This window comes from Homalodisca vitripennis, chromosome 2 (genome assembly GCF_021130785.1).
Source record: "Homalodisca vitripennis isolate AUS2020 chromosome 2, UT_GWSS_2.1, whole genome shotgun sequence".
Classification (NCBI taxonomy): domain Eukaryota; kingdom Metazoa; phylum Arthropoda; class Insecta; order Hemiptera; family Cicadellidae; genus Homalodisca; species Homalodisca vitripennis.
The window spans coordinates 22388539-22405312 of NC_060208.1; the positions used below are offsets into that span (position 1 = coordinate 22388539).

Here is a 16774-nt window from a genome sequence, read left to right on the forward strand (position 1 = left end):
AAACTCCAGAAAAAATTGTTAAACACTTTTTTATTTCAAGTTATAATATAGAATATTTTAATATTATTTTTACCACAAAGATTGTTTACAAAAGTCACAAAACAAATTCTAGTTTTATGTGACATGTAATAACAATTATACATGTTTATGTAAAATGCTGCAAAATATTTAAAACTGGTAAGCAGGCCAGCCTCTAGCTTGGTAATTTTGGAACAAGCTATGAGTCTGGCAGTGAAAGGGTTAAAGATTAGTCGAGCTAATACTTCAATATCTATTAGCTCTTATTTTTTAAACGGATCCTTAACTATTCCCTTACTATCTTGTGTTCTGCCTGCTAAAAGATAGCAATATCAGTAAATATCCCACTCCACACAATCAAATCTCACAATTTCTGTACGGTACAAATATTTGACCTACATTATTACATAAAAGGGTGAATGAAAATAAGTTTTAAACAGCTTTGATAATTTTTTATTTCCAACACACACACTTTAAATAGGATTAATCAAACAAATTAGGCAAGGAAACTTATTCCGACAGCAAACTTTGTATCCTATTACAAACCTATTAATCACAAACTATTAAAGCTACTGGAATGTAGTGCTGTAAAGTGCAAGTCAATGATGAACGATAGCGGAAAACTAAAAACGATTTAATTTTAACACCAATTAAACTTCTAAACAGCATAAAAATATCACAGATAAAACTCAAAATTTAGAGACTTTTTAAAGTTAAATGTTTCAGACAAATATTATTTATTGATAACGGCTCAATTTTGAAACATAATAAGTAAACTAATTAAAACAGCCAGTTATTTTGTTTTATCAATATTGCTTTATTATCCTCAACAAAATAATATTTAACATTTATTTATTATGAAATTTTAAGTGTACAACACCTTAATGTTGCGTTAGAACTCATGAAAACTTCAAATCATGAAACTTGTAATATAGAACACCAGAGTCTCAGGCTTCAGATCGTCATTTAGAAAATCTGAAATGTGCGAAATTTACAACAACCTAAATAATGCAAGAACGCTAAGATTCTATCAGTTAACAAAAATCAGTCTTTACAAAATTATGGCTTAAAATAAGCTGGTAAAAATACAAAGATCACGAGAGGAACATGGGAAATCAGCTGGCCTTTCATCAGCTGGTCACAGGCACGGTGGGGTCACTAATAGCAAACTTCTTATCACAAGTGAAGGAGACTGTCAGAGCGTAGCGAACTCCAGACGTGATAGGCTCAATGTAGTGCAAGTTCTCCTTCCCAGACGTGAACATGGACACCCGACCTGCACGAAAAGTCAATTTAGATCAGAAGAAAACTTTAAAGTTTTGAAATTAAAATATTACATAAGAGGGAGCTTCGTACCACAACCTCAATTGTTACACTACTGTTCATCTACCTTTTAGTTTCAATTTAATTGTTGACAATGTATAACTTTAAAGAATAACAGGATTTTTTAAGACCAATTGCAAATGTCTAAAGTTCTATAACTATTCATCTCTCTTAGCTCTCAATCCATTCCATGTTATTTTTCAAATTACTGAAATCTTATATTATACCAGGCATATCCAGAAACTAAGTATACTGAGGCTCTTACGGCCGGAGGGATTTTATTTTCATCATGTTGGCTACAGTGTCGTACATCCTGTTTCTCCCTTCCACAATGAGGCTGGTTCGAGGTCAGTACGTTAGGAACTGTCGATGCAACAACACGTTTTGTGAAAAATTTCTATCCAACCTCCCGCCAAGTAAAAAATACACAGCGTCATCCGTTCTCTCATTTGGAGGGAAAAAATTCCGGTTGAGGTTTATAATGAGGTAAAAACTGCATATGGCGATAAAGCTATAAATCGTGCAAGTGTGTTCGGTGGTGTCGTGAGTTAAAAAACAGACGTACGTCTGTGCATGATGGTCAGAGGAGTGGAAAACATTGAAAATTGCGCCATAAAGATCACAGATTGACTGTGGATGAACTTTCTGTGATATTTTCGCAAATCTCCAGATCTCTGCTACACAAAACCATAACAGAACTCTTCGGATATCGGAAACTGTCTGTGAGGTGGGCCCCTAAACAGCTGACAAACCAACACAAGTTGAATCGAGTGGAGGCCAGGCAAGAGTTTTTTTGACACTACAAACTCTATGGAAATAAATTTCTCTGCTCCATAATTTGGAATTATGCAGTTTTTACCTCATTTTTACCTTGACCAGAGTTTTTCCCTTCCAAATGTGATAACGGCTGAAGCCCCGCATTTCATACTTGGTGGGCGATTGGATTGACATTTTTCACAAAACGTACAGTCGCATCGACAGTTCTCAATGTACTGACCTCAAACTGGTCTCATTGCGGAGAGAAGGAATCTGGCTACACGATAGTATAGACAACATGACAAAAATAAAATCCCTCTGGCTGTGAAATCCTCAGTACACTTACTTTCTGGATATGCCTCTTACTCTTATATTGTAATAAACTGTTAAAACTTTTAGATTTTGGGTTTGAAATAAATATCATTTAATAAGTTGTGTCGATAAAGTAAAGTTGTATTATTTGTGGATGGGAAAATCTCTATAAATTTAATTTAAATCAGTAGTTTCAACAAGAAACAAAAACAAATTCTAATATGGATCCTTATGGAATTCCATGGACAATAGAGTTTTAAGTTTGGAAACAAGTCTTACAATACTCATATCATGTACTAACCTTTCCTGGGCTCAATAATCACTGTGGAGTTGTCCGGTTCCAAGAAGACGAAACGTCCACCCTCAAACTCCAATCCATGGTGACTCAAGTATAGCAACGAAGTGTAGTGAAAAGACTCGTATGTATCCTATCAACAAAGTGACTTTTGTCAGTGTTAAGACATAACAATCGCCCCTAAACTCTAGATCACCACATCTGTTAATATCATAATCTCAACCTACATCGAGTACAGCAAAAACCATTGTGTCACTTAAATCTGGACAATGTTATGGATGTCCAGGAGCGGCGCATCACTAACCGCAAATGGTGAGATATTGGGGTGCAAGGGTAGATCGATAGGTCTAGTCTACTGCGGGAGATGACTGTTGGAGTTGATGGGGCTCCCTATGTGTTGAGAGCTGTTGCTAGCCTAGACATAAGGCTGTGTTACTCCCTGCCTACTTTGAAGAGGCTGCTACAGAGTTGGCTTCCCCTCTTCCAAGGATACATGACTGAGATTAATGCACAAAATCCTTCCTCATGGATCTTGACAGGAAGCAGCCCCTACCCCTCAACCTTACCCATCCAGAATATCCTGTCACTCCAGAAGCAGCGCAAGGGTTCTTTTAGGACTAAGTGTAATTTTCAACTTCTAGTCTTGAGAGAACAAAACAAAAATATTTTCTGATATTGTATGTAACTGCCATACCACGTTAACAGATTTCCAATAGCTGACCAACCTGGAGTGCTCTGTTTGTATAATTGATAACATTGTATATACACATTCTGCTTGTGAGTTGTCAATATCTCTTAGACAGCCTAATAGAAAAATAATGACGGGCTAAATTGCTATCACAATGGAAGTGTTAAATTAATGCATCAATCAAACAACAAAAAATGCTCATAAATTTCTAGCAAAATTATGATTGATTAGGCTGGTCCCACCTTGTCCACATGAGGGTGCCAGTACTCGTCATGGACAGTGACAGCTGGCTTGTCGGTCAGGCGAGAGAAGAACGTCGGATGTGTGAGGAACATGGAGTCTGCAGCAATGCCGAAATGGTGAGCCACAGCGTGTTGTATCTTTGTTCTCACCACTCTACAAGGACATATAACATATACAATATGTCAAGCAACTTTCAAATATAACTGGTCAATCAAATCCACTGGTCAAACTGTACCAATTTATGGTTTCATCTGTAATTTGAAATACATTTTAAGAGCTGAGATAGAGCCAGAATATTTTTAAAGCTCATGCAAACATTTTCTCAAGGAACATTTTGCCTCATTATATATTGTGACTGATAATGGTATGAGTACTTATAAAACTGTAGTGGGTGTGAAACAAATTCTAATAATTTAAAATTGTTAGAACTTAATTACAATACATTAAGGATGATTATCTGCATGAATGTGGCCAATTTTATTTTGGATAATCAACATTTCTGATCAAACAAATCCAAAATTAAATTACTGAAAATTGGTTATCAAGCAATAAAAGAATTGCTTCTGGTTGATATTGATATCTACAAACTTAGTATTGACGTCATATATGCGTTTACAGCAAGGGTTAGGGTTTGCACTTATAGCCCTAGAATGAAATCACTTCTTAACAATAAACAAATTAATAGCATAATAATATTATGAGCTAAAAAACAAGAATATTCCAGTGCATGCACGGAAACATCGTAACAACACAGTCTGGTGTCTAGAAGAAGTCACTTATAACTTTTTGTAATTTCTGTAAAGTTTATAAATGACTTTTGCTGCCATATAGAATGATTTTCATGCTGAAGTAATGTATAACATAATTCATTAACAATTTTAGTATATAACTTTCTGCTTTCAAATTTATTCATACCAATAACAACTGGATTATAAAAAAATGTAAATCTTATAATGAACTCCGGATAACCCGGAACATTGGATAACCGCAGTGCAGATAATTACATCCCATTGTGCTAAGTGCGGTAATAAATTGCCTGTACCTGTTCAAAGCTTATGAATATGTTGGAAAAGAAACTCCAGTAAGGTTTCAAATTCTTTATTTCTTTTTCATAAAACATTAATTCTGGGTAAAATATAAATATTTTTAAATAAACACAAGAAATTTTTTATTTTAAGTCCTTTTAATACTTATGAATAATTCTTTTGTATTCACTGTAACCTTAAATAAAGAAAATATTTTAAATGAAATGTTTATATTATACATGTATAGTATAAATGTTATGTTTATGCTTATGTTCACTGCTACTATATAATTGACTACTTTATCCTAAAAGGGGGAACAAATTCACTGTAGTGACACAATATTTCAGATAAAACATTAATGTATTTTTCAAACATTAATTTCTATCACAACCAATTCAATTTGAAAAGTTTTGCTGGTCTCATATACATGGTTTATATTATTTTAAAATATAATTAAATATATATTTCACAAAATTTTATGTCAAAATGTTTAAATTATTTTTGATCTGAATTCCAATTCATACTTATCATCAAGTGTATAAAGAAACTGACACAAATATAAAAATTGTAAGTTGATTTTATAAATATATTAATGAGACTAAAAATATTTGTATTCATATTTTATGTAAATTTATATAGTTAATTACAAATATGTGTTCTGTGTTTCCGTTTTAGGGTGTGCAAAGATAATTTTTACATAATGATTTAATGTAAGTATGTTTTGTAAACCATTCAAATAATAATTCATGCACATCAATCCCAGAATAATTACTTCAATAAGAAATTTTTTAATGTCAACAGCAGCTACTATAACCCAGATATATTTAATAATAGAGAAAACTAAAAATAGAAGCAAATCTAACACACCCTGACATTTGAAGAAATGTCATTCTATCCTCTTTTCAATTATATGAATTTAACCAAATTCAGAAGAAGAAAATATTTGCTTCTTAAAAAGTTACATAGTGTGAAAAAATGTGAATGGACTACATTCGTGGAGATGCTACTAATAAGACAGCCTAATGTGCCACATAACTACTTCTAAAGTTAATGATACCTGCATTACTAAATTATAAAAAAGTTTGATTTGAAGTAATCGCTCTACAAATTACAGTAGTTATTGCAAGGAAGAGAGCTTATACTAATTTAATTGATGTAGGGGGATAAATTTAAATCAATCACTTAGTGATTATGGATATATAATGATGTATTACTTTGAAATTTCACAGTCTTATTACTTCCCTGTGAGACCACCTTACTGCAATGTAAGTAAGCTTAGCGACATCACCTGTAAGTTGCAAAGTCCTGTACAGAGAACAGCTGATCAGTGTTGTTGAGCGAGTAAATGTTGACAAAGTGTTTGCCTTTTGAGAGTGCACCGGAGTGGAGATCTAATATGGCGGCTCCGCCCTCCGCACTGCCTAGAGCCAGGCCCCGTCGGCCAATGTCCAGCAGGAGGTCCGCCTCCACCTCTGTGACGAGGCGGTCTGACACATATCGGCCACACTTCTCGGGCACACATCCTGCACATCGGACATATTTATCTTCTCATTTATAACGTAATTTAATTGCAATGTACTTCAGTACTATAATAAGTCTCCACAGTCATTGAAAAGTGACCTTAATAGTCTTTATACCTAGCAGTCATATCACTTCTAGTTGACACTTCTGGGAAATCATGTAATAGTATATTTTTTAATGTAAAAAATATAAATATGAACTAATGGGTTATATTATATCTAATTTTTTTTTAAATATTCCTTTATCAACACAATTATTTGCTGATTAATCCTAGAAGTGGTATGTATTCTTCAAATTGGGATACCTTCCAATGACCTTCACTTATCTCATGTGTGTCATGCCAATTAGAAATATACACCTATGATGTCCCTGTTATTGAGTGAGAAATTGCGTGCAAAGCCCTGGGTAACTTGATATATATAAAAATATATATCTTTAATATAAAAATCTTATGTCATAATGTTCGTTTACACTAATCTCAAAAACCACTGAACCGATTTCAATGAAAATTTATAGATATGTATTATTTGGTCGAACTTACAATATAGGATAGTTTTTATCTCAATTGATAAACGTCAATTTTTTTATTACAAATTTAAGGTTCTTTTATTGGTAAGTACTAAATTCACTTCTAGACCTGGTTAAATGTAATCAACCGTTCTGCATAAACATGGTTTTATGACAGTAAAACCACATGTTTAACTAATTTAACCACAATTTTCAGTTAGTTTTTATTTATAGTTTTGAAAGCATAGGCTTGATAGTAACTCGCTCCTTATATCAAAATTTTCTGTAACTGCTGTTTAGCATAGAGTAAGAAATATCCAGATTAGAAAGTTATAAATTTTAATAAAAATATATAAGTACATTTTAGCAAATATTAAGTATGCAGTGATTGGTGAGTACAGTAACGTTGATATAAAAGACAAAGTTACTATCTAACTTTTACCATACAGTACACTTAAAATTTGTTATAAAACCCAATTGTCTTTTGACACAATTAGGCTTCTCTGTCCTGTGAATGTTGATATATTTTCTTGATCGCAAATGCTAATGTCAATTATATGTTGCATGCTCATATTTTGGTAAACCATCTAATTTACTTACATTAGCAAAAGGCAGATTAACTAAAACTATTGTGCACTAAATAGTGCTTATTTAAATTTTAATTATAATTTTGAATAACATAACTATTTGGAGTAAGAATCAACCTTTTCATACCTGATTGATAAAATTTAACTCATGTAAGCAATAAAGGGTTTTGAAATTACTTATTTATTTATTTATTGTACTTGAATTCAATACAATACATAATAATGCATAATTTGTAAGAATATTAATTGTATAGTAACCAATCCACAGCGAAGCGTATACACATTTAGACCTATTATAGAAAATCACAAATACTCACCTGGAAATGCATTCAGATCCTTTAAGTAGTCGGGAGAACAATCGACATTATGTCCACGGCCCTGAACCTGTTCCTTCTGTCTGGCGAGCATTGTCTCTTTGTCGGACTTGGACGTGAAATACACAACAGCAAGTGTGGCGAGAATCATCACACCCCTCGCAAATACCCGTTGATGTGGGATACTGGGCAATGGACCATATTTTGGTTCCACATTTCTGTGAAATGAACCGGGATGCAGTCTTGAGTACTTGAACTATAAAACTAAAATTAGTCTACTGTTTTAACCCTAGATCTGTGTTATCAACACTCACATTTGTATAAATGTATAACCCAGACCTATAGTATCACTCAAATTGGTGAAATGTTTCACCTTTCTATTATTTCAAATTGAATTCAATAAACCGGTGGTTTTATAAAAAATGAATTCATTAACATGTACGAGTTGCAAAATTTATTAACACAAGATACTATCAGGCTGCAATATGGTAAACAGCCACCACAGCAATCGAATCATTGATATATGTGATTATTTAAATAACAATATTAAACCAAAATATCGAACCAAATTATGTTAATATATATCGTTCAGCTATTCTTTTTATATTTGAAAAGTAATAATTTTACAATGCATTAAAAACTATATAGCGTGTATTTAGGCTATTAAATCTAAGAAACAAAGCAGTGTACATATTATTAAATTATAACTAATTTGAAGAATTATTGTGTTTGACCGCTTGCAACAAAAGTAATGCATGTTCATTGCCATACTTGCGGCCATTACTCTAATATCATACAAATAATTTCTAAAACTTGGATAGTACTAGAGTACCATTTGAATACAATAAAAAACTGACTGTCAACCTATTATCATTTTACAAATTCATTCACATATTACTGATCAATTACGAAGGCAGTAATACAAAATAAAACAAGCATTTTCTGAAGAAATTTTACTGTGTATATCTAAAGTTAGAAAATCCTAACAATTTAAAAACAGTAATTAAGTTAACTCAAGTTGAATCACACCTTTCCGTGGATAATTGCTCGACTTTTATAATGAGGCATACGTCAAAACCATTTCTTGTCCCGTAAGAAAAATACAGAAAATATCATGTTGCATCCAATCCTGAACAATAGGGGTCAAATTTCGTGATAACCTGGGCTGTAGTATAGTAAGCGTCCACACTCGATAATATTGAATTATCAATTAGAATGGTTTAAATGCTGTCAGACAGCTTTACCCTGTTAAGTAATTTTAAGTATTATGCTGCTCAAACTTAGTATAAACAGAGTTGTACTACTTTCTATAATATAAAATGCATCTATTTTTTTATATATAAAAATATAGCTTCACTATAATACAATCTTAAAAGTCTATTAACATAATTCAGTTCGACATTATTGTTCCAAAGTATTTTAAACAAAATTAAATCACATGTATGGTATTTGAATAAAGGCCTCTAGAGACGGGAAATACTGGTATTTGTCAATACCTATTACAAAATAATGTATTGAGGTAATACTTTCCATTAACCTGTTACTGTAGTAGAATGTTAGTACAAAAAATTTAACTAACTCAATCAAATCTAATATAGACTGATACATTTATAAACAGGTTAATTCAAATTTGACTATACAATACAATGATTGGGTACTACGAAGTCCTTACCCACTATTTGTTATAGGCTATACATATGTACATATTATAAATATAAAAAGTTAAAGATAATCTTAACAAGTGCTTACATTTTCTGAGCTTGAATTTGGGTACTCTCTCAAGGGATGTTTTTCTTATTTCACCAGAAGTGCGGGATGGACGCTACTAAAGCCCGCACTGATGGCATTTCTGATCGGTATTTTCCTGACCTCACATCACGTCTCAGGTCGTCCTTCTGATCATGTTGTACGATTTAGGACGTGATCCAAGATAAGGAAAGTACCGATCAGAAATGCTTCTGGCCATCAGTGCAGACTTCAGTGGTGGCGCCACCCCGCCCAAATTCAAGCTCAGATCACGTAAGCACTTGTAAAGGTTATGTTTTTGGTACTACTAACAACATATTTAAGATAACCTAATCTAAACATACTTATATCGCTTAATAACATTGATCTACTTACATCGCTTAATAACATTGTATAGTGTAATATTTCCATTCCTAGCCTCATTGCTTGCACGAAATTATACTAGTTACTGAGTAACCCTAAACCAAAAAATCATTATGAGAACACCAAATCATTCAGCCCAGCTGTTACTGAAACAACAGTATCCCGATAATAGGTATGTTAACACTGAATTACCTGTTACTGACACTAATAATGCAGACATGTAATAGCAGCAAGTGCAATGGTTATGCACTTTTTTATTTGTGTTAGACATGTTTAGGCTATTCTTCACAATAGTAACAAGTAAGTAGGCCTAAATGTTATACCGTTTTGTTTGCTATATTTTATAGCCTAAATACATATATCCTAGATTGTTTTTTATTCGCCATAACATAACTTTTTATACTGTAGTTTAAAATTCATCTAACGTAATTTGGTTTAAGTAGATATTGCGAGGATTCTTAACTCATGAATATCAATGATTTGATATTATCAATCACTGTTGGACGTTTATTATAATGCAAGTCATAACCTGAACCATACATTTTTAGGACAACTTTGCTCAGCTTTAAACAACACTATTAGCTACAGACATTTGTTGAAGAGACAAATTATCTTTAGTCTTTGCTTCTGTCAGATTAAATAACCAAGCAGATATTCCCATGAGTTTACATGATGTTTTTGTTGGTATGTTCTACAGTCTTGAACTTAGTGAATGGATTAATCTACTCTAGTAATACTAGATTAATTCATGCACCCAATATTTCTGTCATTCATTTTGGAAACAAGGGCAAGGAAGTTCTACTTACAATTAAAAGATATATGATTGGACAAAATTGGGCAGATTAGAAGTATTACACCTTCATAACCTAGTCTAAATAGTTGCAAAATTCAAAATGGCTTATATTCAAGCAGAGCTTATTGTTTTGGTTAAATTTTCCATAGTAATAACTGTAAGACCATGCAATATTTTAATAAACTATTGGGTTAACCGGTGTAGCTTACCTATTTGTTTCATTAGAATTATCGGTTTCTTTTTTAGGTTTGTCTTTGTCAACTTCATTAGTATTTTGCCGCCGTTTAACTGCCTTATCTTTTAGTTCAGACCTTCTCATTTTAGTGCAAATTCGCTAATTTCTAAATGTCTATTACAACAATTAATTACAAATACCAATACAGACACGTAGTGTAACCTAACCTCAACCACCTGACTGACTTGTTAGCAGACGTAAATGCAATACTAAAAGCACCACGGTCAACGGGACTATATTAGTGATTAGAGATTAGGTAGGTGCCATTGGTTTCGGATTTGCTTATCTGCTGTAGCTATATGGAATCGATGCTCCTAAAATATCGATACTTTAAAGTAATAAATGGGTATTCGATCAAATTCGAGAATAAATACCAATTTTACAGACATTACGGATTATTCAAATATTGTATTATAAATATAAAACAAATTTAAACCCCAATTCCCCTATATTATCCTCTAATTAGCGTGATCTTTGAATTTAAGCTGATAATCAAAGGCCTGCCGGCACTTGGACAAAATATGAGACAGAAAAGACAAAGTGTTAGCCAACAAATGTTTAGACATGTTAAAACCAAAATCTATAGACAACAAAAGTTATGATGAAAGCCCTGCAAGATATTTCCTAGCTTACCAGCTGCCAATACCAAATGCTCTTTCACACCTTCGGATATGAAGGAAACAATACTGAATCTAAAATATCCCGGTTATGACCTTATTACTGGAAAGTAATAAAAATACAAGAGCTCCCAAATCAAATATTTTCCAACTATATTGTATAATGCCGGTCTATTCCTTGAGTACTTTCCATGTCAATGGAAGTAAGCCGAAATAGTTATTCCGAAGCCTGAAAACCACCTCATCGGGTTTCTTCATTAAGACCTATAAATCTCCTTTCGAAGCTTTTTGAACACTTATTTTTTAAACTGTTACAGCCTTTAATTACTGATCAGGGACGTATCTGGGGTGTGAGGCTCGAGCCACCTGACAATCACGTAACTGTTTACCCAAGTCAAGGGCAATGACCTTTCACTGTCGCCGCGTACCTCCCTCACCTAAGACTCGCTCCAGTCTCCCAGTCGTGAGTTTTCCAGTAATGACTTAAAGGAAACATTCAGTAGCAAGAAACACATGTAATACGTAATAGTTTTGTTTTTGCTTTGTTTTTATTGGTATAAATAATAATATTTAAAATCATAACAAAAAACCATCCGGCTGCGGCTCAAAGTTTTTAAAAGAGCTAAAGATTGAGAAAAGTAGGTCAAAAATCTGTTGCTCTGTTATCATTATCGTCATGGTATAATGTTAACGACTCAAAGGAAAAGGGTGAGTAAGATATCTAAATTATATAGTATTGTATTCAAAACTATTGTACTTTAGTAAAATGATGACCTTCTGCATCTAAACAAAATAAAACAGTATCTTTATCTTTATTGGAATCTGTTATTGAATCAATTATAGTAGGCGAGCGGTTCACGTCCAAAATACCGGGGCATTTTGTTTTGGAGGTGAACCGCTCGCCTATAGCCTACATACCGTGATTTATTTTTTATTTTCAAGTTTAAAAATAAACACATTTATTTAATTTTGAATTCTTTATTTTAATACCTATTTTTATTTTCAGATGAGGAAAGCTGCAATACATGTGATATTTGTAAAGAACAGCAAATCAAAAAAATGCCTTGTTTTGTATTCCATGTAAACTTTTTTTCCATTCTACCTCTACCTAAGGACACATACCTACTTCGGCACTCTTAATCGCCTGTACAATTTCTTTGTTTCCTCCACCAATAGATGGGAGGTTTTATAGAAATATGTTCCTCTATCTCTCAAACTACAGAGTAATGCCAGATGGTCGACGAAGTGTATAAGCACTTATGCAAAATTGAAGATGCCCTGAATGAACTAAAAAATAGTACACTAACAACACCTGAAACGAAAACAGAAGCAAACTCTCTCCTAGAAAATGTTAGTTTGAATTTATTGTTCTTTCCTGTTTTTGGTACAAACAAATAGGCCGCATTGACATTGTCAATAACCTTCTACAAAAGGAGGACATCACTGTCGATAGATCGGCAAGACACATTAGTCGATTGATCACAGAATTTGAATCACAACAATCATATTGTTCGGCTGATGCAGTGAAAGATGCTAAAGACATTTCAACAAAGATCAACATAGATCCACACTTACGCAAGCGGAAAAAGAAGCACATATGTTTGACGAAAATGCAGAAGATGAAGTAAACAAACTTTCAAAAGAAAAGAAGTTTGAACAGTTGATTATTCAAATAATAGACAGGATTCTGTCTGAACTACAACAAAGGTTTGAAGCCTTTCAAAATATGAATGGGTTATTTGGTTGCTTGAATGGAGCTGGATTTGAAAAGAAATGTCTGAAAAGGAATTAAAGAACCATGCAAATGAGCTGGTTGTCACTTACAAGGATTATTTAGATAAGAGCAAGTTGGGAATAGAAGTGGAAAGTTTCAAGTACCATGCATTGGATTTAGGCTCTAACATAAAAAAGGCTACTCCACTTGAACTTTTGATTTATATTTGCCAAAACGGTATCCATGATGCCTCCCAATATTACTACAGATTCAAAAATTGTTCTTACAATACCTGTGCGAGTTGAATCAAATGAAATAAGTTTTAGTAAACTGAAGATAATAAAAAACTATATCAGAAATGACAGGACAACAACGATTAACCAATTGGCCATTATACCAACAGAGCACAAAATAGCTTTAACACTACATTTTAATGATACCGCTAAAACATTTGTAGCAAAAAAACCCTGAAAATGTCAATTTAATGTTTGTATAGAGCTTATAGTTTGTACAACAATTGATTTAACATTTATTAATTGTGAAACTAAATAATCGTAATTTGATAGTGGATTTGTCGTTGTTTGATATCAAGCACTTATTTACCATACCTTCTCCCTTTTAGACTAAGAGTTTATAAATTGTGAAAAATGAAATAAATAATATTTGTATTTTTTGGTTTATTGGTATCGGGCCCGGGTGGGGGGGCCAAATTAAATTTTTGCCCTGGATGAAATACAGCCTAGTTACGTCCCTGTTACTGAGTTACTGTACATCCGATTCCAAATCATCAATATGAAATTCAACTAAAGGTAAATTGTATTCTACAGTTTTTCTTTGTTTTGCCATGTATTTGACAAGTTGCATGATGGCATTTTGTTAAAAAATACACCAATTCGACCTCACACTTTCTATACTGTTATAAAATTTATATCTATCTGGAAGATACTTTAGAACTAAAATTCAAAACTATTATTCAGGTCCTAAAAGGATTGAATCTGAGGTTCTACAGATAAGTGTATTGGGTCCTCTGTTGTACACACTATTCATGACAAATATGCCCATGGATCAAATCAAGGAATCTACTGTGACATATACGATGATACTGCAGTCTTGGCTTCTAAAAAAACCCACTTATGGCTTCACAGACCATGATAGATGTTCTGAATTCACTTTTTTATTAGCTCAATTATTGTCTCAAATTATATTACATTTACTCCTAACGGGGGAAAATTGTTTCGATGCATTCCTTAAAAACATTCAAGTAACTCAACAAAATTATGTCAAATATTTAGGAGTTCACCTCCTCAGGCAGTTAACTTGGTGAACCCATCTTTGAAACAAACGACTACTGTTAAATACACCGGTTTTGAAAATATATTGGCTTTTTGGAAGAAAATTACACATCTCTTTTGAAAATAAATTGTTACTGTACAAAGTTGTTTTAGCAATACCCATCAATCTGTGTCATATATGGATTTCCATTCAAAATCAATCACATCTTAACCCTCTCAATAGTCTATCAAAGATCTTCTGATAACACTGGGAGAGGGTTTCAGGTTGGATAATTACACAAGTATAGAGATCTGCTATCTTTGAATGATATTAAAATGAACCTTGCTCCTAATTATCCTCAGATAAGCATGGTCAATACTGGTTTGACACTGATCTTCTGTTCTGACCTCTTGTAAATTCATTAATCATTAAAACCTAAGCATTTCCTGGCATCATATTTTCATATTCAGTTACATATTAGTCCTTGCTATATTCCTTAAACCTACATTTATATCAACCATAACCCCCTCATATCCCCTCATATTCTGAAATATTGAATGAATTTCAGCTATAAACAGGGTTTCACTAATGGATGGCTCTTAGTTAAGACCAATATATCAATATTTGAAGTATGCCTCTTAACATTGTTACATTTTCGAAGTATGTTTATTTAATTACTCCTTTATCAACAGAATATTGATTTGAAACGTAAATTAGAAATGCCTTTCTTCTCTTATTTTTCTGTTACTTGCAAACTTTGCCATATTCCTCTAAATTAAACAAATCCAACAATTCAATGTTACTTTCTTTAATTTAATCTTAGTTAAAATTATGACATAAAAATATAAATAAACACTCACTTAAGAACCAATCGTTCCAATTTTCTTTATCAATCTATAACTATGACTAACTTTACAAAACTAGATAAAACTAGAAAATAATTTCATTTTTTAAATAATAGTACCAGTATGAGTTAAAAGTATGGATACACTCTGTTTAGTTTTTGATGGATAAAGATGGAGGGATGGAAGTGAAGTGAACTTTCTAGTCACTGTTACAACTTTACCCATTTCACCAAAATGGGATTTTGGAGGAGGGGCAGTTAAAATGTTTTAAATGTAAAGACCCATTAAGTGTCACTTAATTTGAAGGGTCTAGATAAAAGAAGATGAACAGTGAAACTAGAGCTCTATATCTCAACCCAGTACAGAATGGTACCTCATTGAAATTAATTAATTTAAAAGCATAAATGGATCCTGCTCGACCTTCAATGGACAAAAATATAAAAATGAAACTCAGGAAACCCCTCTAGGAAACAAAAGGGAACCATTTCCCCAATATGAGCTTTTTGGGGGGGCAGATTAAATTTTTAATATAAAGTTACCGTAGCACTAGTAATTACAATTACGTACGTCGAGCAATAAAACGACTAAAACTTGCTAACCTATGATTTTTATATCAGATCCTCAAATTGCTGCTCAAGGAAAGTATGACAATGTCCAAGCTGCCCTGCTTAAATAACTGTAAAACAAGTTTGAGTTGTTAGGGAAAGTGGTTGTCTATTGAAGTTATTTACTTTCTGAATGTTTTCCCTCAATTAATTTTTAATTAATTTCAATGAGCTTCAATATTGTACTGGGTTGAGATAGAAAGCTGTTATTTCCACTGTACTTTGTCTTTTATTAAGACCTTTCGAATGAAGTGTCACTTAATGGATCTTTACATTTAATAATTTTTAACCCCCCTCCCCCTCCCAAGGGCAAATGGATAAAGTTGTAACAGTGACTAAAAAGTTCACTTTATTTCCTAAAAAAGTCTCCTGAGTTACATCCCTCCATCTTTATCCATCCAAAACTAAACAGAGTGTATCCATACTTTTAACTCCCTGAATATTTACTCAGATAAAACATTCATCACAATAACTTTACTTACCAATACCGTAGTTAAAATGTTAGTCTAAATAAACTAAACATTGGATGACTTCAAAGTTGCAAATAGCATTTTTACACAAAAATAAGAACAAAATTTCATTTCCAATTATTATTCATTTCCAAAAAATTATTCATCTTAGAGGTAAGAATATTAACTAAATTAAATAATTGTTTTGAAGCACAAGTTATTAAATTTTAGTATTGGTTATTTCAAACATTTAAAAAGTGAAATTATATTTAGTTTGACACGAAAGTAATGATGTGAATCTACTGATTTCAGGCTGCACCTGAATTATTAATAAATTTATTTAAGTGAAAACATAGTTCATACATTCTAGTTTTGAAGCAGTTTTGCATAAAATATTAATATAAGTGTGCAATTAACTAAAAGAGAGACCATGTTGATACAGATTTTATTTATGTTATAAAATTTGGCATGTTATTAAAATTTATAAATACTGCACCAACAGAGAAGTCATTGAGGAGGAAAAAATATTGACATAACCAACAACAC

At 32.5% G+C, this 16774-nt stretch overlaps 1 protein-coding gene across 3 annotated transcripts; it reads right to left on the reverse strand.

Moving 5' to 3' along the window:
- Positions 1-448: 448 nt before the first annotated feature.
- Positions 449-16754, reverse strand: LOC124353676 (2-oxoglutarate and iron-dependent oxygenase domain-containing protein 3-like). 3 transcript variants are annotated; one of them, XM_046803634.1, is made up of 6 exons: positions 16729-16754; positions 7593-7807; positions 5949-6183; positions 3635-3788; positions 2711-2837; positions 449-1294 (listed from the first exon to the last, which is right to left on the reverse strand). In XM_046803634.1, exons 1-6 carry the CDS (start codon positions 16737-16739, stop codon positions 1149-1151), a joined length of 888 nt encoding a protein of 295 aa, XP_046659590.1. In that variant the 5' UTR covers positions 16740-16754; the 3' UTR covers positions 449-1148. The 3 variants fall into 3 exon arrangements, with proteins under 3 accessions (XP_046659590.1, XP_046659591.1, XP_046659589.1); XM_046803635.1 differs by lacking the exon at positions 16729-16754 and adding an exon at positions 16262-16685; XM_046803633.1 differs by lacking the exon at positions 16729-16754 and adding an exon at positions 10701-10950.
- Between the last annotated feature and the right edge of the window lie 20 nt (positions 16755-16774).